Source organism: Labrus mixtus, chromosome 18 (assembly GCF_963584025.1).
Source record: "Labrus mixtus chromosome 18, fLabMix1.1, whole genome shotgun sequence".
Taxonomy (NCBI): domain Eukaryota; kingdom Metazoa; phylum Chordata; class Actinopteri; order Labriformes; family Labridae; genus Labrus; species Labrus mixtus.
The window spans coordinates 16,666,186-16,689,417 of record NC_083629.1 but is presented as its reverse complement, the minus strand read 5'-3'; the positions used below and the strand labels follow the sequence as shown (position 1 = coordinate 16,689,417).

The 23,232-nt window shown below is 40.2% G+C and overlaps 1 protein-coding gene across 1 annotated transcript in view; it reads left to right on the top strand.

The window, feature by feature from the left end:
• Window positions 1-2,555: 2,555 nt before the first annotated feature.
• Window positions 2,556-23,232, top strand: part of syne2b (spectrin repeat containing, nuclear envelope 2b) — a 136,866-nt gene continuing 116,189 nt past the window's right edge. Inside the window, exons 1-13 of the mRNA XM_061063570.1 lie at window positions 2,556-2,691; window positions 8,699-8,760; window positions 14,662-14,757; window positions 14,855-14,932; window positions 15,016-15,108; window positions 15,581-15,783; window positions 16,446-16,645; window positions 17,694-17,794; window positions 18,945-19,034; window positions 21,378-21,491; window positions 22,156-22,293; window positions 22,527-22,691; window positions 23,016-23,128. Coding sequence (XP_060919553.1) covers window positions 2,604-2,691; window positions 8,699-8,760; window positions 14,662-14,757; window positions 14,855-14,932; window positions 15,016-15,108; window positions 15,581-15,783; window positions 16,446-16,645; window positions 17,694-17,794; window positions 18,945-19,034; window positions 21,378-21,491; window positions 22,156-22,293; window positions 22,527-22,691; window positions 23,016-23,128 — 1,541 coding nt within the window. The 5' untranslated portion in view covers window positions 2,556-2,603. The remainder of the gene's footprint in view (window positions 2,692-8,698; window positions 8,761-14,661; window positions 14,758-14,854; window positions 14,933-15,015; window positions 15,109-15,580; window positions 15,784-16,445; window positions 16,646-17,693; window positions 17,795-18,944; window positions 19,035-21,377; window positions 21,492-22,155; window positions 22,294-22,526; window positions 22,692-23,015; window positions 23,129-23,232) is intronic.

Below are 23,232 nucleotides of genomic sequence, written 5' to 3'. Positions count from 1 at the left end.
ACAGCTCCCAATTGGTTACAGCCTCTATGAGCCTCATTTATTTACAGCACTTTCTTATTTTCTCCTTCCCTGCCTTAACTCTGTCTGTCTCTCGCCCTTGCTCTCTCTCCTTCTCTCCGGCAGCTCTCTCACCTCCCTCTATTCTCTCGTCCGCAGCTGACACGAAGCCTTGGGATAGCTCAAATGCCGCACTATAGCGGTTTAACCTCCACACACACACACACAAACACACCCACCCCCCCATTGGTTCACTTCCATAGTTGTCTTTGAAGAATTTGCACGAGTTAATTGCTGCAGTCGTGTTGTGTAGAGGTTGAATAGAAGCATGGCGATAACCTCTGATAAACAGTCATCAACTTAATGGTTTTGTTTTTGTGAATTCTTGCCAGATGTTTTTAAGCCCTTAACTTTTCAGTTAATGTATTTATTAATTCATTTATTTATCTTATTTAAACAGAAAGGTGCACTATTCTCCAAAATGATAATATTGTATGTTTGAAACACTTCCCTACATCCAAATCGAATACCAACCGTAACAACCGTATATTTGCATCACTTATTTTTTTTAGCAAAAGCTTTTTCTTTTGTACCCTCGAGGTCCATAACTAATCAGAGCAATATCGTTTTTGTGAACCAGGCTGTAAACATTTACATTTCTTGCTGTAAAACTGGCTTTTTTAAATGTGGTGTGTATGTGACTCCCGGGGCGACTGGAGCCAGCCTCAAGTGGACACCTCGACAAACTGCAGGATTTTGCACTTCTGCATTGACTTCATTCTTCAATGCTTGTCAGAGACTTTTATGACAGGGCAAAGATGTGACTGTCAAATTGTAACTTAGACTGTTTGAAGGACTTTGCCTGCAATTCTTGAAAATGTTAAGTTATATAGCAGAAATGACCCTATGTTGGTTGCCTAGGACTTTGTATTTTTGCTGCAATGGTATCAAGACAGGTAGCAGTGCTGTTTGAATTTACCCTGTGTTGAATTGAAGTTTGAAAATCTGGTTTGTGACAGCTCTACTCTATCTGGATCATAAAATAGTACCGTATGTCTATTAACAATTTTATTGTATTGTCAAGTCCTTATTGGCATCCCCCCCCCCTCTATTATTTACTTCTGCACCCATGATTGCACTTCTGGATATGAAATGTGAAAATTATTCAAATTGCACAACATTTTGAGAACTCTTCTGCATTGCTGCTCTTCTCTGGCTTTTTAGTTGGCTTTGTTTTTGTACTCTTGTAAAACATTGTGATGTCACAGTTTGACTCCTGTTGACGATATAAACCTTTGACCTTTAATACCCTTTTATCTGTCAGGCCAGAATAACAGAAGTGACCGGAAGTACCTTGAATGACATCTTTTCACTTGTTCAGTGCCTCAGGGAGTTGTGGGTGCTTGTGAGATATATATGCAGTAGAAGAAGAATCAAGACGCTGACTAGAAGTTGAAATGTCTGATTTGTTCGCCTGAACATCCCAGCACTATGGTTATGACAAACAGCTACAGCTTATATTCAACCTGCTCTGACATTTGTCCTGGCATTTTGGTGAAGCCTGCTGCTATTTCACGCTGTTTTATTTTAGCCTCGCTCACCTGCCTGTTCTCCAAAGCTGTCAGTCACGATTCGTGATCAGCAGAAAGAAAAGTTCCGGTGAAAACATGCGCCATTAGAATTTTTTACAGGGTGGTTTGTTTTGGCAGAGAAATATGGAGTGGTACGTAAATGTCACACGTTTTTCTCAGTTCACTTCTTCCTGTCCAAGGGCAAGACGGAACAAGCTAAAACATTACCCGACAAACAGCATCCTTAAACCAGCACCCAGGGTTGACTGACAGGGCTGTGATTGGTTGCACTGTAAAGATCATAAACTCAGTGTAGGAGGGTTTCCTGCTGCTTTATCTTTAGAGGAGGTAGAAGACTTTCTGTTTCTTTGAATGGGTTAACCGCCAAACTCAAGGTCTCTAAGAAATAGTTGGATTTCTCCTTAACTTTGTAACTACAGTTAAAGATGACCTTTTAACTGGTGCATTTAGTAAAAGCTGGTACATATATTACATTTCAACAGCATAGAAATGTTAAGATGTTCCTGATGGGATTTCAAAGATCATTCAGTCATTTGTAGTTTTCTTTCCAGCATCCATTAGTCTTTATTTAATACATTTAGCTAAACCTGATAACACAGGAACACATACAAACATTGATTTGCAATAGTTAGATTTTGCTAATTCTATGCGCTACTAACATCGGTGTGTGCCACACTGCTTGCCGACAGGTCGATGTTTGCCAACAGGGCAGATAGCCAAGATCATCCTATACATCGACGCATCCCTAATTGAAACAATTTCTAGAATTTATTTTTTTCTTGCCTGTATTGTCAACTAGCAGGGGTTGCATTTAAAGGCTAGGATGTTCTTTTTTTTTTTTTTTGTTGCAGGAACCACAAATTTCAGCTCAGTGGCATCAGAATTTTAGCCCTGCAGAGAAAGTAATACGCTCCACTTCAAAGCTACCTCTTGGCCACACCGACACTGATGTAACTTTCTCTCTCTTTGTTTCAGAGTGTTGCCATGCTGCAGGGAGGCTGTGGATGAGAAAATATGTCGTCAGACTTCTACTCCAGAGATGATCTGGTGGAGAGGGGGCCCATCCCCCTGGACATCGACAATGTCCACATGCTGCTGCAGGGTCAGTCTCTCTCTCTCTCTGTCTCTCTCTGTCTCTCTCTCTCTCTCTCTCTCTCCACTTTGAGCAAAGATTTCAGTGCAGTGTTTCTGACTAAAAGCACACTACTGTTGGCTTTTAACTTGCACTTTTTTGTCTTATAAATTCACATATATGAAAGACCAGAAAGATTATTTTTTGAGCTCTGAATACTGACATTTGGTCTCAGTATTAGATTATTATCGTGACCATTGTGCTGGTACGAAATGGTGATTTACTCCAACAGTTGTTCAAGCTAAACTAAGCCCAGGCTCCTGGTTTCTGGACTCCAAGAGAAGTCTGAGGTCATCCAACTATGACAATGAAAGCCCCGTGTCTTGATTTCAATGTTTTATCTTGGGGTTACCGTGGAAACATAATAACTATTTAACCTCAGTTATGTATCTCACTCAGGGGAGCAGTGTGATGGATCCGTCTCAGTCCGCTGCTGGCGCCGTCCTGCTTCACTTTTGTCACTTTTTTTTGCGGGGTCATGTTGAGTTTAATGTGCTGAAACGGAAACCTATGCTTTCAGAGAATTATGAGACGGATCTCAGAGATCTATCCGCAGGGAGAGGGAGGGAGGGAGGGAGGGAGGGTGGGGGTCGAGGAGACTCTGATTGTTCATGATGCCGCAGTCTCTCAGGGCAGTTTTGAACATTTGAAGCCAAGCTGTGATGTGCAGGGGTTCTCAATGGATCATGTTTATTTTTTACTTTTGTTGCTATACAACATGTTCAAAATATCAATGGGATAATGTGTAAGATGTCGCTGTTTGATTGCATTACCAAATTGCTTGCATTGGCAAGTTTCTATACAAAACCAATGCGGTTCAGCATTTTCATTTCTCAGCGTCCTAAGCATAAAACACTCTCAGTGTCAGCTGTTTTTTGTGTGGCTGTGCTCATCGCACTCTCAGTTGTAAATAGTTCAACTCTTGGAACACCGCCGCACTCGTCAATGTCACTTTCCCTCATGACCAATAAAAATCAAGAAGGGGTGGGACTTCCGATAGCTAAACTTGTTTTTTCACAGGATCTCCAGCTCTAGAGACGCTTATAATAATTTCAGGACATGATTCCCTTCCATTTTTTACAATGTTTTTCTGTAAACTTTTCTCTTTCTAACATAAGCAAGTATACTCAGGCACAAAACGATGTTACTAATGTGAACGCAGACCACTCGGGGAGAAGAGAGGGGGGCGCAATCGTGCTCGAGCATGTTACGAAACAACTGTACCTAATGTAAAAACACCCTTAGAGCTTTTGATGGTTACACCACACAGTGATGGCAGTACAAGATCTGACAGTGGTTTAATTTTTTCACGTTTATTTTGTCCTGTTTTTTTTTCTCCTGTTCTGTTGTTGTCCCTTTCTCAGTTTCTTATATTTCAAAATAGCTGTGAAACTCTGTATAAGTACAGAGGGAGCTGTAGGTGAAGAAACATTTTCTTTGTCTGTGTTCCTGCTGACTAGAGCAAAACATATGGCTGAGGAGAAGCAGTTTTTTGGCTCAGGCTTCTTCTGTGCAATACATCCTGGGACATGTAGGCCGTGGCTCTGCTAGCAGGCAAACTCAACTTTTTTCTCTCTCTTCTCCTGATTAAACTTATCTACCAAAACTGACCGAAAGCTAATAATGAGCACATAAAGAACATTTCTTTGCAGTTATTCATCTTTCATGTACAAAGTTTTATAGTTGATTATTTTGATCACTCATGTGAAGGGATTAGGAAAGATTAGATGTGGTAAGAGAACCATCTTTTCTCCACCGCTGACATTTGAATTTGACCCACTTTTTCTCTTATATAGCATTAAAATATACCCAGGAGGCTGCAGGCAAGCTCATTACAGGTCTTGTTTGGACAGGCTGTGGAGCCGCTGTGCGTCAGATTTGAAAGAGGCGGAGCCAAGCAGATCTCACCTGCCTCCCTGCAGGCTGGAGATGTAGACTGTCAGCTGTTTAGAGAACAAGAGCTAGTCGCAAAATAATTCCAAATCTGTTTTATTATTCATGTCTCTCGTCTGCAGGCGTAGAGTCAGTGCAGGTGTGTGTGTAGACGGTAGAGAAACTTGATCTGAATTGATATGCAATAGGTTTAGGTCAGCTTAAGTAATCCCTGCTGAATCAGCATGAGTGATCCCAACATGGGTAAGTTGTTTCATTTGTTTTGAGAGTAAAATTTTTTAAGGTAACAGAGAAAATTTTCTGTCTAGGATTGAGTGTAAAGGCATTATCCTGTAACAAATGTTACACCAGCAAATGAAAATGTTTACTGTTGGTGGAATGATGCAGTATAACAGTAGCCAAGGAAGGTTTTGGACAATAGGAGCAAAATACTTTTTCTACGAGGTCATGAATGTGTCCAACTCTTGATCATCTGTTTAAGAAATATACTTGCAAGTAAATGTTAAATTAGATTTTGCCTTAGACAATTAAAGTAGTTGTTTGGTTTGCTTAAAAACAACCTGTATGTGTTGCATACACATGCAGTGAAATGTAATGCAAACACAATGTGACAGCTTGACTCCTATCCAAGGACTGAACTATCATTCCCCTGAAGGCAGAACTCTGCTGTGACATTTACTAAAAGCAAGTGAATGTGTGCTTTTTAAAAAAAGACAATGTCACTGTGGTACAATTAGCAACAAGTCAGGACTTTAACTGCTGAATTTGCTATTTTACCAGTCAACATTTGCAACATTTTGTAAAGTTGTATGCTGCTCTTTAATCATTAGATAATGCGCAATGTTTTAATAATATAGGGCTATTATTGTATAATATGTATCCTGGCTATAGATAAATATTGTTAGTAGGCTTTGGTTTAAAAAAATCAGTTTAAGGATGCTTAATGTGGCATATGCCATATGAGTGGACCAGACCGGCATATGCCATCAGTCGGTCTGACCGGCACATGCCAGCTTGTGGTATTAGTTGAGGTGAAGAAACACGGGTTGTCAGTTGGAAGCTTAACATAAATTAACAACAACATAAGTTGAGTTATCATCTTAACATGGCTCTGAAATAGGAAACTATACAAAACATCAGCTGGAAGCTAGTTGAGCAGTTAAAAAAAAAAAAAAAAATTCTGTTAGCTATAGGTCTGGAGATGTGCCAGCCTCTAGGCTTCTTTAGCCTCAGGCATCTTTCATAAAAGTCCTTAAAGATTTGAATCAAGTGAACTTCAAATGTTGTCCAAAAGAAACATTTAAAAACAACAAAAACAACAACAAAGACAGAAAGAAAAACTCATTAGTCTTGTGTTATAATCCAGGTTTTTGCCCTTGTATGAATTATCACTGTATTCCTAAAGAACCCTGTTATTGAGACGGGTGGGTTTATTCAGGGGTCTACATACTGGTAGTTACTAAAATGAGAGCATTTTGGAGCTGACTTTAAAGCCATGTGGTTACAGTGACCAAATAGTTTTGTTTTAAATAATTCTTTTGGCAATCTCTCAAGTGTGTCAGAGCTCTTGGGTATCCACATCTTGTTGACTTGCCAGGAACTTATGAAAACGTTGTGTTTCTCTTCATTTGTTGTTGGTTTAAGTACTTTCCTGCAGGTTTTCTTTTGGTTTAATAACTCTTTGGACCATGTTGTTAAAGATATCTAACACCCTCCCCCCTCTGTCTTGTAATTGTTTGATGTTACCAGGTTAATTAAAATAAGACAGCTTACTTTTCACAGGGGGGTTCCCAATGACTGCAACTGGACTGATACCAGAGGTTGCCTGCTGTAAAACATATTAAGACAGAAAATAGCCTGCAAGCTGTCTGTTAATACATCTCAGAGGAGCAGACAGTCTGAAGGAGGGCTGATGCTTAACATGGACAGCATGGACATACAGCAGATAGAAGAATCAGTCTTTTGCAATGGGTTGATTGATTTATTACACAGCAGTTTTTGATGTTTTCAGTTTTAAGAAGAACAATTATTGTTGAAGGAAGAATATTTTTGAAGATACTCCTGGATCATTGGATAGCTGGAAGTTTAGAAGGCTCTGACAGATATTTGACGAACTATAAGCATTTTTTTGTGTGTGGAAAATGGAGAATGAGGACTGGATTATATGTGAGAGTCTTCATACTGTCAGTGATCTGATTGACTTCATTGAGATTTACGATGGTGAGTGTTTGATTGTTCATCAAGTTTGTTGATAACACTAGTGTTAGTCATTTTGAAAATGCAGATTTTGTTTGTGTTTATTAAAGTATGCCCAATATATTTTTTGTGTCCCAAACCATCAGCAGATTGATCTATCGACAGTTTCATTTTTAAATCAATTAATAGCTCGATTAAAAGAAATTGAATTTAAATTCTATTCTATTCTATTTACTTGTATTTTGAATTTTTGTGCAGCCTTAAGACTGTTCTTCCTATTGAGAAAAAAAACTGCTTTTATTTTGAAATAAATAAGGTACTTCCGGTAGATCGAAGGATATGACATTAAATTAAAATTAAAAAAAAGTTCTAAATAAAAAAAGTTTAATATTTTGATTAATTTGTCTCGTCAACTGTCCGTGAGGTTTTTTAAAGTGAAATGAGACATTCAAAGGTGCAGCGGGGTCGTGCTTGTCCGTCAGTGACTACAGGAAGTCATTAAGAAGGCTTAACCTACTGTGTGCCTAAAGGGACAAAATAGAATGTGATTAATTTTTTAATTTTTTTTAATTTACAGATTTGTAAATATTTGTGCCAACAAAGAGCGAGCTAAGACTCTAAAGTTTACCATACTCAACACTGTCTGCAGCACATGTAGCAGAGTAGAAGTTGCACAGCTGAGCAGATGTTGGACTGCAGTAGTATTGTTTGACAATGTAGATTAATGTTAACATTCTGAATAAAACACAGAAATAGTTACTATAGTTATTTGTGTAAGATTTGTAGCACCATCCTGGTGCATGCTGGTCAAAGATGTAATCAATGAATTCCTCTTCAAATGAAAATAATTGAATGTCTCGTTTACCGTTTATGCATGTTGCACAACCACAGTGAAGCCTTGCATTTTTTTATTTGGTTTTTCTTTTTAATATCATTTTCCTAAAAAATAAAACTAAACCAAATCTATCTTTAAAAAAACAACAACAAATAAACGGGGGAAAAAAATAATTTCTGTGGCTGCTTACATGTTTTATGTGAACATGCTGCCTTGCTGGCAGCTCTGTGTGCGCTGATTCATTCTCTGTGGTTTCATTATTGCAGGCTTTCTGCTTGTTCAGGCAACACGCAGACAAAACACTTCGGTCTGAAAGTGTGTGTGTGTGTGTGTGATCATTTCACCCTAAGGTTTTCCGAAATGATTGGCCAAACAAGTGGGCGTCAGCCGCAGTGATAATCTGCCTTTGTGTCGGTTGTAAATCAAAAAATGATGTACAATACTCTTTGATGGCCCACTGTTGTAATAAATTACACACTTCCTCGTGGGAGCTGTGTGACCTCTGAGATTTTACTGATCTAATAAAAACTGAGTTAAAATCTTCAGCTGACTCCAGTTAACAAGTACAAATTAGTTAAACACAAACTGTCACAGCAGGACTGTCCTGGAACCTCAGTATGACTATCTCTTGTTGTGTTGCCTTTCAGACACACTATATACTAGAATTGTTGATCTCCTGGCTGTTTGGATTGAATCTAGACATTAGAACTTGTTTGTGTTCATTTTTAATTCTGATCATTTAAGACTTTGTAAATGTACAAACCCAGTCTCTGCTGTCAAAGAGTGGGTTTGTTGAGCGAACCACTTTTTCTGTTGTTTCAGAAAAAGATAGCGCTGTTCATTAAGTCTCATAATACCTGCAGCTAACGTCTCTCTTATCCAGTGAGATATCAAGCATACACACTGTAGCTAATAAAAATAAGATTATCTACTGCAACACTCAACATAAAGGGTTCTGTAGATGTGAATTTCAGCTTCAATAATCTGCTTGTATTATTCACAGTTTGTATCTGTTAATGTAATATAATGTGTCTGTGTCTTCTTCTCCCACAGTGGAACAAGAACAGATTCAGAAGAAGACCTTCACCAACTGGGTCAACGCTCAGCTGGCAAAGGTAAGCCGTGTGTCTGACCTCTGACCTCTCTCATGGTCTGACTGAGAGGACACTTATGAGGGTTTGTCGTTGTTAGCCGTGCGGCACAAATGCATTAAGAAAGCAGATAGATAGGAACCAGATGTGCCAAAGAATCAGTCTACATTGGCGAACTTGGTACAAAAACCTGCTTGACTTCCTATCTTAAATATCCAGCGTAACAGTTAAACTACACAATCTCTGTTGTTTTACTAATGGATAGTCGCCCATAAAACATTACCATAACTTCTAAAAGAACAATCAATCTTCAGTCTGACAATGTCCTTTACAGTGCAGTGTACTTGTTAGATCTTAAAAGCAAAGAAGAAGAAATACTTGGCACATTTATTCCACAAGACTGGTGCATAGAAGAAGAATGATTCCATCGAAATTTGCATGCAAAACCTCTGCACACTGTCTAAAGTGCACTGATACCAAAATGTTGCCAATTTATTTGTACAATTAGGTGCAGAAGTTTGGGTGCCTGTCCGATGTGTCCTCGGGCACACTTAAGCCTGAATTGCTCCCGCTGCTTCGTCTGCGGAGTATGCTGGGGCATGAATGGGATTAGTTACTTCTGATGGTCACTTTACATAGCAGCCTTTGCCATCAGTGTGTGAATGGGTGTGAACAGGTAGGTGTGACCTGCAGTGTAAAAGAGCTTTGAGTTGTCAGAAAACTAGAAAAGGGCTGTACAAGCTCCTCAAGGTTCAATAAAGTTGATTTTATCTAATCATATAGCATAGTCGGTTATTCATAGTTATTCCTGTTCTCTAACTGGGTTGATGCAGCCACATGAGAAAAGGTGGTCGTGAGCAGGAACATGTGAGGGCATGAACTGAGTACTCGTGTTGCGCAAATAATCCTTTACTATAAAAATGATTTGTTAAAAAAAAGACTGGGCCTCTGAAATTATACAAGCCTCAAAGTGAATATACACAAATTCAACCATTACATGTGTCTACATACGGATTATATCTGATGATATCTGTCAAAGAATGTTTGCAATGAACAATGATTGTTGTTGTCTATATAGGATAATTTACTACAAAGAGATCTATAGCCCCCGTTTCCACCGAGCGGTCCAGTATGGATCAGTACAGTTTGGTACGGTTTGGTTCGGTAAAGCCTGATCCTGTTTGCGTTTCCACTGCCAACCGTAGTTACCGTACTCTTTTTTTGGTCGGCGGCGTGTAAGCCGGATGCCGCGTCAGCTACGTGATAGCGTGACATCATAGCAGCTCGACACAGTATACCCCGCGAATAAATTTGACGAAGAAGAACGCGACACAGTAAACAAAGAGCAACAATGGAGGACATCCAGCAATTGGTGGTCTTTCTCATTGGCTTGTGGTTCTTTGTTACAAAACGCAATGAAGCTTTGTTTCAGACGAGGCTGTGTGCCGCGAGGAAAAATACAGCCGTCCTTTATTACCGCTGTCGCACAGGAAGTGACGCTTCTTTCGACCAATCAACGGACTGCAGTGTTTAGCTCCAGCTTTTAGGGTCGGATCAGTAGACTTGGCACCCCAACAGAAGAGTAGCAAAAAGAAGGACGGGACGGGACGGAAAATTGGGGACCTTTCCCAACTTTTGATAGTGGAAACGCCACAAAATGCTTGGTGGAAACGGGGCTTTCGATGCTGATCCATATAATGTTACGATGGTGGATGTCCATACTAAACCTAGGCAAGACAAGATACACATTTGTTGGAAATGTGGTTTCCTGCAGCTCTGAACGAGACGTCACGAGAATTTTGTAAGACTTGGCCAGAACCTGACGTTGGATTCTGACGTCCAATCAGGTAGTTGAAGCAAGCAAGTTGTAGGACACGCCCACCCTGAAGCTCACTTAAATTTCCCTGTGGCTGCAAGCAGAGCTGGCCAATCAGAGGAAAGTGTGCACATGGGGAGGGAGGCCTTAAAGAGACAGCAGCTGGAACGAACTGTTTCAGGAAGAGGCTGGAATGAGGGATTTTCCTGACACCAGTAAAAGACAAATAAGGAAGTTTTTAAGCTACACATCTCGCAATGGTACTCAATAGGTGTCTCAAACTGAAATAATTAATGGCGGAAGTGAGTATAATAAATCTACTTTAAGGTAAAAGAGGCCATAAAATAATCACATTGCATTCACTGAACATTAAGAACATCTTTACTCGAAGGAAATTGGAACTCAAAATAATTAGTTTCTGTCTATTTAAAAAAATCTCCTACACTTTATATTGTTTCATTTTCTACTTTGAAAAAGGTATAAAAACAAAAAAGGACTAACAGAAAGTAACTGAAACATAACAGAAAAAAATGTTTGAGAAAGTAAGCCTTCCTGTACCCTTTGTGTACATATTAAAATCCCCACACAGCACATGATTTCATATTCCATTCCTCTTGCACTCATTCCAAGGACACGAGCCACAGTGTTGTGTTTCTTTTTGTATCATCCTGCGAGGCATTAAGTCATCAGCTGACTATGTAAGATTTTTCTGGAGGGCTTCAAGGAGACAAGAAAAACCAAAACAAATCCCAGAGCTTCCTGATAAATGAGCCATAAATATGCATTTAACACGACTTCATCCTTTTTCTTTTATTACCCTCCGAGAGCCTTTTCCACGTCAGCAGCTTGTGTTCAAAGTAAATACAATACACTTTATAATTCTTCTCTGGGCACTTTACTGCAAAGGTTGTTGTGTTGTTGTCAAACTACGTCCTAACATGAGTCAGCAGCCCGACTGCCCTGCCTCATGTTGGAGGTCAGCTGTGACAGTGGAGGACACCGGGTGGAGGTGGGGATCTGTATGTAAATATAGCATTGAGGAGCAAGGTTCACAGCAGCAACAGACAGACAGCGACAGACGGCCACCACCCTCCCCCTTCTCCTCCTACATTTACGCCCACCATCCTCACACCCCCTTGATCCCACCCACAGACACCCAACCAGCTCTGTGGGGACTCTGCCAATAATGTGAACTGTGGAGATGATTGTTAATCCTTAGGGGTTATTCACATTAAGGCTCACATTGTAACAGAACCTCCTGTCACATGTGAAAGTTTTCTTTTTATAATGCTCTAGGTCCACTTTGGGAAGGCTGTGTGTGCCAACATTCAACAGTGGTAGGAGAGGCGACATGAAAACAAAGGCTATATTGTAAAGAGGAAAACCTGATTTCGAAAATGTATCCTGGAGAAAGAAGTTCATAACTCTGCTGAAAACAGGAGTGCACTCAACACTAATCTGTGTCCCTAGCCTGTCTACAAACCCCCACAGTCCAAAGTCCATCCTCTCCGTCTTTTGCCTGCTCCACTTTTCTGAAAATGTGTGCTCAAACTGGCGGTTTGGAGATTTTCCCTTTGTGACATCACGAAGGACACTAACCCCTCCCCCATGTGGGTGACACCCCCACAGATAGGTGTTCTGCTCTCTGAGTCTGCCTTCCCAATGCAAACAATGGGGCATGTTGTAAGAAAGCCCGAGCCACCTTAACCCTTCCATAGAGGGGCGTGGTCAAACTCAGCTCATTTACATTTAAAGCTACAGACACAGAAACAGCCTTTTCTGAGCCAGGCTGAAATAGAGGGTTTTATAGGCATGATTAAATACAGGATCAGAGTGGATTTTTAACAAGAAACTTCACAGACATGTTTTGGGGAGCTCTGAGACTTATTTATACTTGTTGAAATGGAGAATAATAACTGACCTTTAAGATGTATGTAAATTAATAACTTGACATTCATATTCTATTTATCTTTTATTCCCTCCTACTCTACACCTGTGGAGGATAACTAGTCAAGATAAGTCATCAGAAGTGAATGAGGAACCAATCCTGACCAAAATCATGATAAGAATTTAACATTTGATGGCCTGGGAGATGTTAAAAAAAATGTTCATCTCATTAGATCTGGTCTTTTGTAGTCTAAATCTCTGTCCAGAAAGTCAAAGCTCATATTTTAAATACAAAGGAGGATATTTCTGCTTGTGTAACTTACATCGTAATGTGTCTTATAAACTCAGATAAATCAGTCGTTCCTCTTTAAGTGGGAGTGGGACTCATGAGCGAAAAACATCCATGCAAAAAAGTTGGTAAATAGCCTGCAGTAAAAACTACATCCTGTTCAAGAGAACTAAAATGGGTCTATGTCAATGTTAAACTTGAATCATCATGAAGTGTTGCTGGACCGTTGAAAAAGAGTGGCAGCAGTATAAAAAGTATATTGTTGTCTTCAGGTGGGCCAACATGATTCATGATAACATTTGGTGGTTTGCCATTCAGATGAATAACCCTGATTTATGCAATAAATTACTTTTTGCTTCATAAAGCCTGACAACGATGGCATCGATGAGTGATGGCATGTCAGATGAAATTCAAAAACACATCAATATCATCAGGGTGAAGGGCTTCCTCTCTTGAAAATGTCAGATTCTCAGAAACAAACAGCGTTGTTTTTATCTCGACCACCACATGTTTTAAAGTTGAACTCATTGATTATGATTGGATGTTAGACGCAGCACGTCATCCTTCAGCTTCACTTACAGAAACAAGGTTGCCCTTATTATAGAGGACAGCTCAAGAGAGACTGGAAATGTTGGGAAGAGAGCGTGGGGGTTGACATGCAGCAAAGGGCATGACATCACTGCTAGGCTATCCGGCACCATGGTACACAAGTTCTAATGGGGGAATACTCATGTTTCCACGTTCCTATAAAATATAACCTAATTCTTGTAGTGATGGTTTATTTTCTAAAAACTTTGATTCTCAGGGTAAATGCCCCATTTTAAAAACAAATATAAGACTTTCCAGACCTTTTTAAAGAGCCCATATTATGCCCTTTTTGGGGTTCATATATTTAATCTATGTTCCTACTTTTGTACGTTCACAATAGTTAAAGTTCGAAAAAAGTGTCTGTTTTCATGCACTGCTCCTCCTTGCTCCCTCTACGCTCTGAGTCCGTCAGCTACGCTCTGCTGAGCCCACACTGTTAGACCCCACGTGGGCCAAGTCTGCTCTGATTGGTCTGCCGATCCGCTCTGTCGTTATTGGTCAGTTGCTCAGCACGCTTCTCGGAAATTTCAACATGGGCTTAGATCAGTGATCTCACACTGACAATGACAATTTTTTATCGAGGGGGGCTAGAGCTAACAGGAGGAAGTAGGAAAAGCCGCGTTTCCGCGGACTTTGAATTTTTGCACATAGATGTGCCTAAACATGCACAGGACACTTGGAAAACACACTAAAGGGCATATAAAACCAGAAAAAAGCATAATATGGGACCTTTAAAAACCACATTTCCACCATGTAGTGTTGTTGCTTTCCATGTGAGACTCAACAGCTTTCATTCCTGTTGTCCCCAAGTTTAAGAGCCTTTTTTTTTCATATACTGCAAGTCGACTCATTCCTGTTTTCTTCATCATGAATCCAAAATTCCTGTAGCTTGCATTTCCCAAATCTTCTTCTCCTTCTGTCTTTGTCCGAGATTCGTGACTGTGTAGGTAACACGCTGCCGTAAATGCTGTGGATTGTCACATGGAACAACCATATCCACAAAGAAAGACTAATAGAAAATCCTCTAATTCTAAGTAGACAGGGTGGGTTTTGAAAAGGTAATCAGACATGTCTCTAAGTGCCATCTTAAATTAACACAAGTAAAAACAAGAGTTTTTAAGACATTTTATCAACCTAAACTAAAAAAAAAAAGAGTAATTTAAGACTTTTTAAGGATCTATTGGACCCTGTTTATGTATTAACCATTGACCTGAAAGTTGAAAATGTATCTTCATACTATAAATAAAAAAGATTTCTGCCTGGGTAAAGGTATTATCTGTCCGTGTCCAAAGGTAGTATCAAAGTATCAAAGGTATAAAAAGTCTGTGTGTGTGTGTGTTCACAGCGGAGGCCTCCATGCATGGTCCTAGATCTGTTCAGTGATTTCCGTGACGGCTCCAAACTGTTGGACCTGCTGGAGGTGATGAGCGGCCAGCGCATTGTAAGTTTCCCTTTTTTTGTGTAGCGTTAACATGCTTTCAAACCAACGGCCGGCGGCTTGTTTTTAATGATACTACTCTCTGGTTGTGTTTTTACAGAGTCGCGAGAGAGGCAAGGGGATGTTTCAGCACAGGAGCAACATCGAGAAAGCTCTCTCCTTTCTGAAGCAGAAATCGGTAAATGGAACCTTCAGAACTGTCAGACAAAAGAAATCATCTAATACTTAGCAGGTTTGTAAATCAACTTTTTTTCTTCCCAGATCAAACTAGTCAACATTCACATTCCTGACATTATGGATGGCAAACCGTCCATCATCCTTGGTGTCATATGGACAATCATCCTACAGTATCATGTGAGTATAAACTTTTGTAAACTTCTGGTTTCCCTTGTGTGTGTTTTAGTGTCATATTTTCACTTTTATTAATATTCCACTTCCTGTTCTCCTTCTCTACTTATAAAAAAGAAACCTGAGGCTTAAAGGCTGTTTCTCTGAGATGTTGAACATTATTTTATTTTCTCTAACTTTCCTTTAAGATCTTTTTAATGATTTGATGATTGGTTTTGGGTTAACAAAAATTAAAAACAGCTCAACATTACGTTCAGTAGGAGTCAAGGATTTCCAACAGTCTTTTAATATAACATGTAACTTTTACATTTGTCATCCTCCGCATTAGAAGTGTTTTATCTTCCCTTATCTTGGCGGTCTTGTAGTGTTATTTTTTTCCCCTATTGTTTTTGACTTTTTGGCTTTTGGGTTTTACTCAAAGTCAAACATAAAGGCTGATAAACTACTGAACAGGGACTGTGTGTTGTTTATTTCTTAGATCGAGGAGTTGGCCAGCTGCCTCTCTTTCAGCTCTCGTCAGTCCTCCATGGAGTCTTTGAACACTCTGGACTCACGCTCCACCCTGTCGAGCCGCTCGGCCAGCAGCAGCCCGGTCCCTCCACGAGGCTCCCCGCTACACAACAAGTTCAGGGTCTCTGCCAAGAAGGCGCTGCTTCTCTGGGTCCGTGAACAGTGCCACAAGTAAGCACAGAGTGGAGTGAACAGAACGATATCGATGAAAAAAATACATGCATACGTGTTATTCAAAGCTACGGCATGAGAAATACTTATAAACCCTTTATTGGCTGAAACTCTTCTGTTGTTGTTGGCCAAGAATGTGATGTAAGACGTGTCATATCCTCACACAGCCGGGACCTCTTGGTCATTTCCAGGTTCAGGCTACAGACCAAAACATGAGCCCTTACGCTGCCAAGATCTCAGAAATAATTGTTCCCAATATGCATGGGTTTGAGTAGCAGTATTTGGCAAATCATAGGTGATTAAGTGTTTGATATCGTATCAAATTCATGTGCGCACTTCCTGCCATTATTTCTAATTTGCCTTTTGTAAAGAATTCTTTAAAGTCGTTTTGAAAATATCTTTTAAAAGTAATGGAGCTCCATCAGAACTCTGGAGTCATGTTGATATCAAATTCAGACCAATTTCCTGACTTGATCCGCACCAGGACTGGCGACCCCCAAGTTCCCAAACCCAAGTCCCTGCAGACTGAGCCACTGCCGTCCCTGATGCCGCACCAATGATATCAAAACAGACACAATGCACAAGTAGTGTAGCTATTACTGTCTGTGATACATTTTGAATGGCTTGTGTTTTTATAGATAAAAATCTTTTGTTATCTTCAGAGCTGGCTGTACATTAAATGTAAAAGACTTCAAAGCCAGCTGGAGAAGCGGCGTTGTCTTCCTGGCCATCTTGTATGCTCTGAGGCCCGATCTGGTGGATCTGTCCAAAGCCAGAACCAGAAGCAACAAACAGAACCTCGAGGAGGCTTTTCGTACCGCAGAGAGAGAGCTGAGGATCCCCAGGCTGCTCGACCCCGATGGTGAGTAACTTTAGCTTCAGTGATAACACAGCGGCAGGACTATGTGAAAGTATGCAAAGGAAAAGATTTTGACTTTTTTTCCTGTGGCTGATGTTGGAACATGTTGTAATCTACGGGATGATATGTGAAAAATATGATAGACTGAGACTGAAAACAATAACGGCTTAGATGTATTTTCATTCCATTCATTTCATTTCACCATTTTTAATCAAACCTACTGTAGGAATATTTGTTGATGTTTAATTTGATGTCGTTATTTTTATTTGTACAGAGACCATGTACAATATTCAACATACTTGTTGCCATTTGATGCATTGTACCAGAGTTGGCTTAAAGCTAGTCTCCTTGGCAGGTCTATTTTATTTCATCATCATTTCACACACTGCTCTTGCAGGAAATCTTTAGATGATGTGACTGCGTCTTCTACCAATTGGTCATTCTGATACCGATGCAGGAAACATTGGCAGCTCTGTTAGTTTCACAACACGGACTCACACAGCTTGGCCACATGTCTCACTTTTTATTACAGTTTATTAGCTTCGTCTCTCACAATCAGTTAGCTCCGCTTCTTTCATTAAAAAGCTCAGTTTTGGTATTCTGCTCGCTCCGTCGCACTCCCTTGGTGCCTTCTGGTCTGCTACAAACAAACAATCATTCTCTTTCCAAATAAGATTCATCGGATCGGCCTCACTGACATACTTTGCAGCACAGATTATGTGGTGGCATGTGAAGCTTTTTGAATGTGTGCAGAGCGCAGCAAGCAGAGTGCTGTAACTGGAGCCGTACCCACGGAAGCCTGAGGGCGAGCGAGATGACGATCCGACGGTCTGCTGACTCACTTGCTGCTTGTTTACTTCAGCACTCGTATAAAAACCCAGTCTTCTCTGTGCTCCGCCTGTTAGAGTGTCATTAGGCGTTATAAGAACACAAAAGTTACACCTCCATTCTTCAGATTCCAGTTTTAAACTCCACCTGCTGCAGGATGTGTTAGTCTAGACCTCTGACTGTACTGTGACACTGATCATGGAGGATTGTGATGTGGGTGCAGATGTGGACGTTCGAGACCCTGATGAGAAGTCCATCATGACCTATGTGGCTCAGTTCCTGCAGTACTCCAGAGACCTGCCGGTGCCTGAGGAAGAGATGCAGGTCGGTATCGTTTTTTATACAAAGGCATTGAGTTATATGTGGCACAATTTTACACTGCAACTACATTTAAAGGGAAGATTTTATTTCTGTAATTGCTCAGGATAAAATAAAATATTATTGTCCTGATGAATATGTGCAATGACAGAGATGCTTTCACCTAAAGTGAATGACAATCAGGCATCCACAGCACAAAGAAGAACACAGCATTTAGGTCGCACCATGAAGTATTTTAACTTGACCCGGTGGAAATAGATCGCACCTGTGAAAATGTGATTGTTCCACAATGAGAAGTAAAGGGGGTGTGTTCCGTTTTAAACATTGCAGTCCATTGACACTGGCAAGGGTGCAGCCGAGCTCCATTTAACCATTCAGTCCTGCTCAGACCGCAGTGATTTGTTGCCTTTGCAGGTCTAGACATGGAGGTTTAAATGAGGAAGAAGTTGGTTTAAGATTTAAAAGGCCTTGCAACGGCATTTGAATGAATTTATTTCAATATGAACCATCTGAAGGTAGAATGGAATCGAGCATCCCAGGGCAGAATATAGATATGCCATCTAAAAAGTTAACAAACTTCAAACACAACATATGCATATAGTCACTGATAAAATGTCGAAACAGCAGCTGTATGCAAATTAGATATCTAAAAAACATGACGTATTCTTTCATTTATTAAACAAACATCTGTATTTATCTCACTTGCTGGTCCACAAATCAGTGCTTAGTGAGGTTCTTTTTCTGAAAGGCTCCGGCCTGTCTATTTACCAGAATCTGGCTGATGGTTTTGCATTGATGCCAAAATCAATATTGAGTACAGCAATACACACCATGTGTACACAACTGCACTAATGTTGCAGGAATCCCTTTAAATCTGCTCATCACACATTTGTTGCTGGGATATCACCCAGAGGCAGTTTTTATTTTCCACTGTAAGATAATAAAGTATTTGTCCGTCTGCTTTTTTAATATAGTCAGTCCAGACTCCAGTTCACTTTATCTGGAGGATGTAATGTCATTTATTAGCTCTAAGTTGGCTAAATAAATGTTTAAACTTGTACAGTCTGTGTGTGATTGCTCTACTTTTCTTGTCATTCTTCTCTTTACCTTTTCCTCCTTTTTTTCCCTCTCTTTCTTTTCCTTTTTTCCCTCCCAGACACAATACCTGACTCTTCCTAAAAGTTCTTCTCCTGTCAGCCTTCCTGTTCACTACACCCCTGCTATTTCTGCTTCACCTCTGCGACAGGTAGACCTGACAGTCATGAAAAACATGTGTTTAATTCCCAACCTTTTATCCACCTAATCACCTTTCAGTGTCAGTAACTTGGAATAGAGTTGGGTGGCAAATTGTAAAAGAAAAGAAAGATGATAGCTTGCTAAACAAACTCAAATCCATACAATGCTTTTCCACACCCCCTGTCACTGTTTGTGCTGATGAAATAACTGATCATTTTATCTATCTAAACTGTTTTTCAAATTGTCAGCCACATCACAATGGTGTCATAAAATCAGCTAATCAGCTTTATAGAACCCACAAATTGCTTTAGTATTTAAAAGAATCCTTAAAAACAAATCAGGGAAAGTTGTTTATCGGTGAGACGCTGCAGGTACACACTGTAAAAAGTCAGTTGCTAAGAGCCAGGATTACCTTGAGATCATGTGGCGATTAAAAGCAGGACTGATCATGCAAAATCAAACTAGTTTGCCCTGTTTTCTGGGAAGGAATCCAAAGCCACAGCGAGGGTGTGTTTCTCCATAACATATAATAAAGCACTCAGCCCTGCAGTGCAGCTACTCCTTACACCGAGTCTCCTGCTGGTATCGCCTGTATGGACCATCTCAGAACTCGGTCACGCTGGTCAAAACACCTGTTAGCTCGGGTTTCTGACAAGATACCAGCATGTTTGGATATGAGTCATTGGAGTGTGTGAATGTTGTTAGTCTAGCCCTTAGAGGTGGTTGTTTTAGATACGATGCATATGTGCTTTATTATCCCCGTGGAAGAAATTTGTCTTGGACTCCAGTGCTGCACAAATTCAGCCTCCTCTACAGTAGAATCAATGAATAAAAAAGTATAAAAACAGAAAACAATCCACTTGTAAACAGAGAAGCACATACCAAAATAAACCACAAAAACATATTTTTTACATGACCCATTTTGCCTAAGAGACCGGCATTACAAACATAAATAAGAGAAAGCAATGCAAAAGATAAAGAGATAATGAGAAGTGCATCTAAAAAGCTTGGGGGCCTTTGCCTCTGTTTGTTTTGTAAGGAAATCCTGAGAGAACATCCATCTAAATCTTTTATTTTCTAAGCAATTTCCAGTTTCTTTGTCCAGATCTTGAAATATTTACCTTTTTTTCGAGATAGCAACCCTGGTTGGGTCATCTTGGGATGACAAGATGACTCATTATCCCAAGACAATAAAGCTTGTGATAACAGGATGATTTTCTGGTGATCTAAATAGCTGAACACTGTCCTGTTTGGGCTTGGTTCTCTGCTCTGCTCTGGCTTGCTGCAAGTCAAACTCATTTTGGCACACTTGCAGCCATTCTGCTTTGTGTAAAAGTATCTCATGACTGGTGCTGACTGGTGTTTGCCTTTTGGGGAATTTTTTAGCTTAACTATAAGTGTGTGATCTTTGATAACATGTTTTTAATCTTTGAAAAATATAGGAATCAGTTCCAATAATTGAAGCATTAGATAGAGTACTTTAGCATGAAGCAGAATAAAACGACTTTCATTTCTGCAGAAACTGTTTTTTAAAAATCCTTTGGTCCATTTGGAATGTAAATAACAAATTCAATTGTTTTGCACAGGTTATGTGGAACCCATCGGCTACCTTTGGTGTTGAAAAAATTAAGATAATGCAAGAGTGCAAAACAACCCCTGCAGTTCTCTAAGTGTCCACTTGAGTCTGGTTGCAAAAGCCAAAAAATCCCTATTAGGTTCCATAATAAAATGCAGTTGTTTTATTTTTTTTTAAACATCTAGATAACCTATAGTACGATAAACAGTTTTGGTCTCAATTGCTCATTTTTATATTTTTGTGAAAACTGTTCAATTTTTAATTTATAAGTCATGTTTTTATACTGGCAAGGCTAAGAGTGAGGCACAAATTTGCATTATTACATGCTCACCTGTAACTACAGAAAACATGTTTGTGTTATGGCGAACGGCTCTCCTCAACCCCGCCTCTTTACCTGTTTCTAGATTGATCACAAGCTAGGTAGAGATAGCATTTCCAATATGGCGACTGCCATCGTTGGGCTTCAAAAGGCCTCTTCAGAAACCAAAGCGTGACATCACTGAGACTACGTCCATGTTTTATACAGTCTGTCGTGGAACCATGGGTGGGTGTAAATTTGCAATCTAGTTTGTCGAAGCTGTCAATAACGTTAGAATATGACCGCAGTATGTGAACTGTTTCTGTATTTTGACTTCAGTGTGCACATAGACAACAATGATCCTCAAAGCTAAACAACACTGTATTCAACACTGCGTAAATAAATCAACAACTTGGGTTCACCTGGGCTGGTTCAGTCCTTTCTCATTCAATATCATTTTCTTTGTCTCACATTACCAGACGACATCTGATCAGAAAGCACAGGAAGTGACCTGCTGGCTGGTTCAGGCGTACGACGAGCTGCTTGAGGGATGGAACTCCACGGAGGGAGAGAGCTACTCCGAGAGATACCATGTAAGTCCATGGTTGGTTTCTTTCACAGTTACCTACTTCAAAACATTCAGTTATTGCACTTTTAGCACCTCTGCATGATTTTCTTATCCAATTGAATTATTATGAGAAGAAAGAAACATACTTTATTAATCCCTGAGGGGAAATTCAGATTTTTTTACTCAGTTATTGAAGATCAGAGACACTCACATGTACAAACAGGATCCTATGAATATGCATTCATGGAGAGACATCAGAGTAAGGTGTCTGCACACGAACAATGCCCTGAGCAGTTGGGCCTTGCTCAAGGTCACCTCAGCAGTGCCCAGAAAGTGATTTGTCACCAGTCCAAATTTCCACATGTTGGTCCGTATTGGCACTGGCGACCCTCAGGTTAATAACCCAAGTGCCCAACAACTAATCCACTGCCACCATGACGGATAAATTATACAGCTGCGGAAAATCAATCCATGCTACTTCTTTTGATTACTCTGTAAATTGTGCTTTTTCGGTTCGTCATGATTTAACAACGGATCCTATTTCGTATCATATTGCAATATACAACATCACTTTTCGCCACCATATCTGAACTGCATCCTGCTGTATGTTGATTTTTTTCTTCTGTCTGAGTTGATGATACAACAGTGTCGCTGATGATTGATTTTTTTCCTTCCTTTCCGTCCTTCAGGTCTTTCAGACCTTTCTGGTGTCCTTTAATGAGCAGCGGCGTCCCATCATGCCTCTGTTGACAGCGATGAGACGAACCCCAAAACTGAGCGACGAGCAGCGGGCTCTCAGAGAGGCGTGGGATACCCTCACTGAAAAGGTCAGTGTCACCCAAATCTTTTGTCCCACACAATCTTAACTAGCTCCAACGTTGACAGGTTTATGTGAACTTTCATTCAATCAGTCAAGCAATCAATCAATCAATCAATCAATCAATCAATCAATCAGTAGTAGTTTATGTTGTCTCAAAAGTGTTGTTTCTGTGTGCAGTCTAATGTAAAAGTTTTCTTGTATTGACTTGAGCCATCTCTCGCTCTTTGTGTTTTTGTGTAGCTACGTGAATACAAAATGGAGTTGGATATGAGTCTCCCAGTGCCCTTGGACACGGTGGCTCGCTGGCTGCTGAAAGCAGAGGGGGCTCTGGCCGAGGAGGAGGGCGACCCGCAGGACCACGGCCGAGCTGCAGACGAAGCCAGGGAGAAGCAGGAGCTGCTCAAAGTGAATATTTACTGCACCACAACTGCACCCTGAAACTAAACGAAGGGACAAGGGAGTGAAACAGACAAATATACTGGCTCAGGCAGAGTTTTCTACATCTAAGATATAAATAACCTCTGAATAAACATAATCACTGTTTGGGAAAGTTAGCAAACAGAATCAACATATCATTACAAACTGGCTCATAAGTCCCTCCCTGTAATAGATCTCCCGTCTGAGGCATTTTAATATAAACCTGTGTGAGCAGAAATGAGGATATATCTGTTGGATATATTCAATCATAAATATGCATGTGCATGTACTCACTGCTTCATGTTGCTTTAGGTTTGCCTGGATGAGATGCCTCAGCAATTGAAGACCTTCCAGTCCTTCCAGAACCTGGATGAGTATGGAAACATGATGGTTCCCTCTGACAAGATGGATGAATTAAAGAGAAGGTGAGGGGACTTTCCCACTCAGACTTGTGTGTTGGCATACAGGAAGTGTCACATTGTGTGCACTTCACATGAAGTGTTTGCTCTTCTTAAGCTAAATGGCCTAG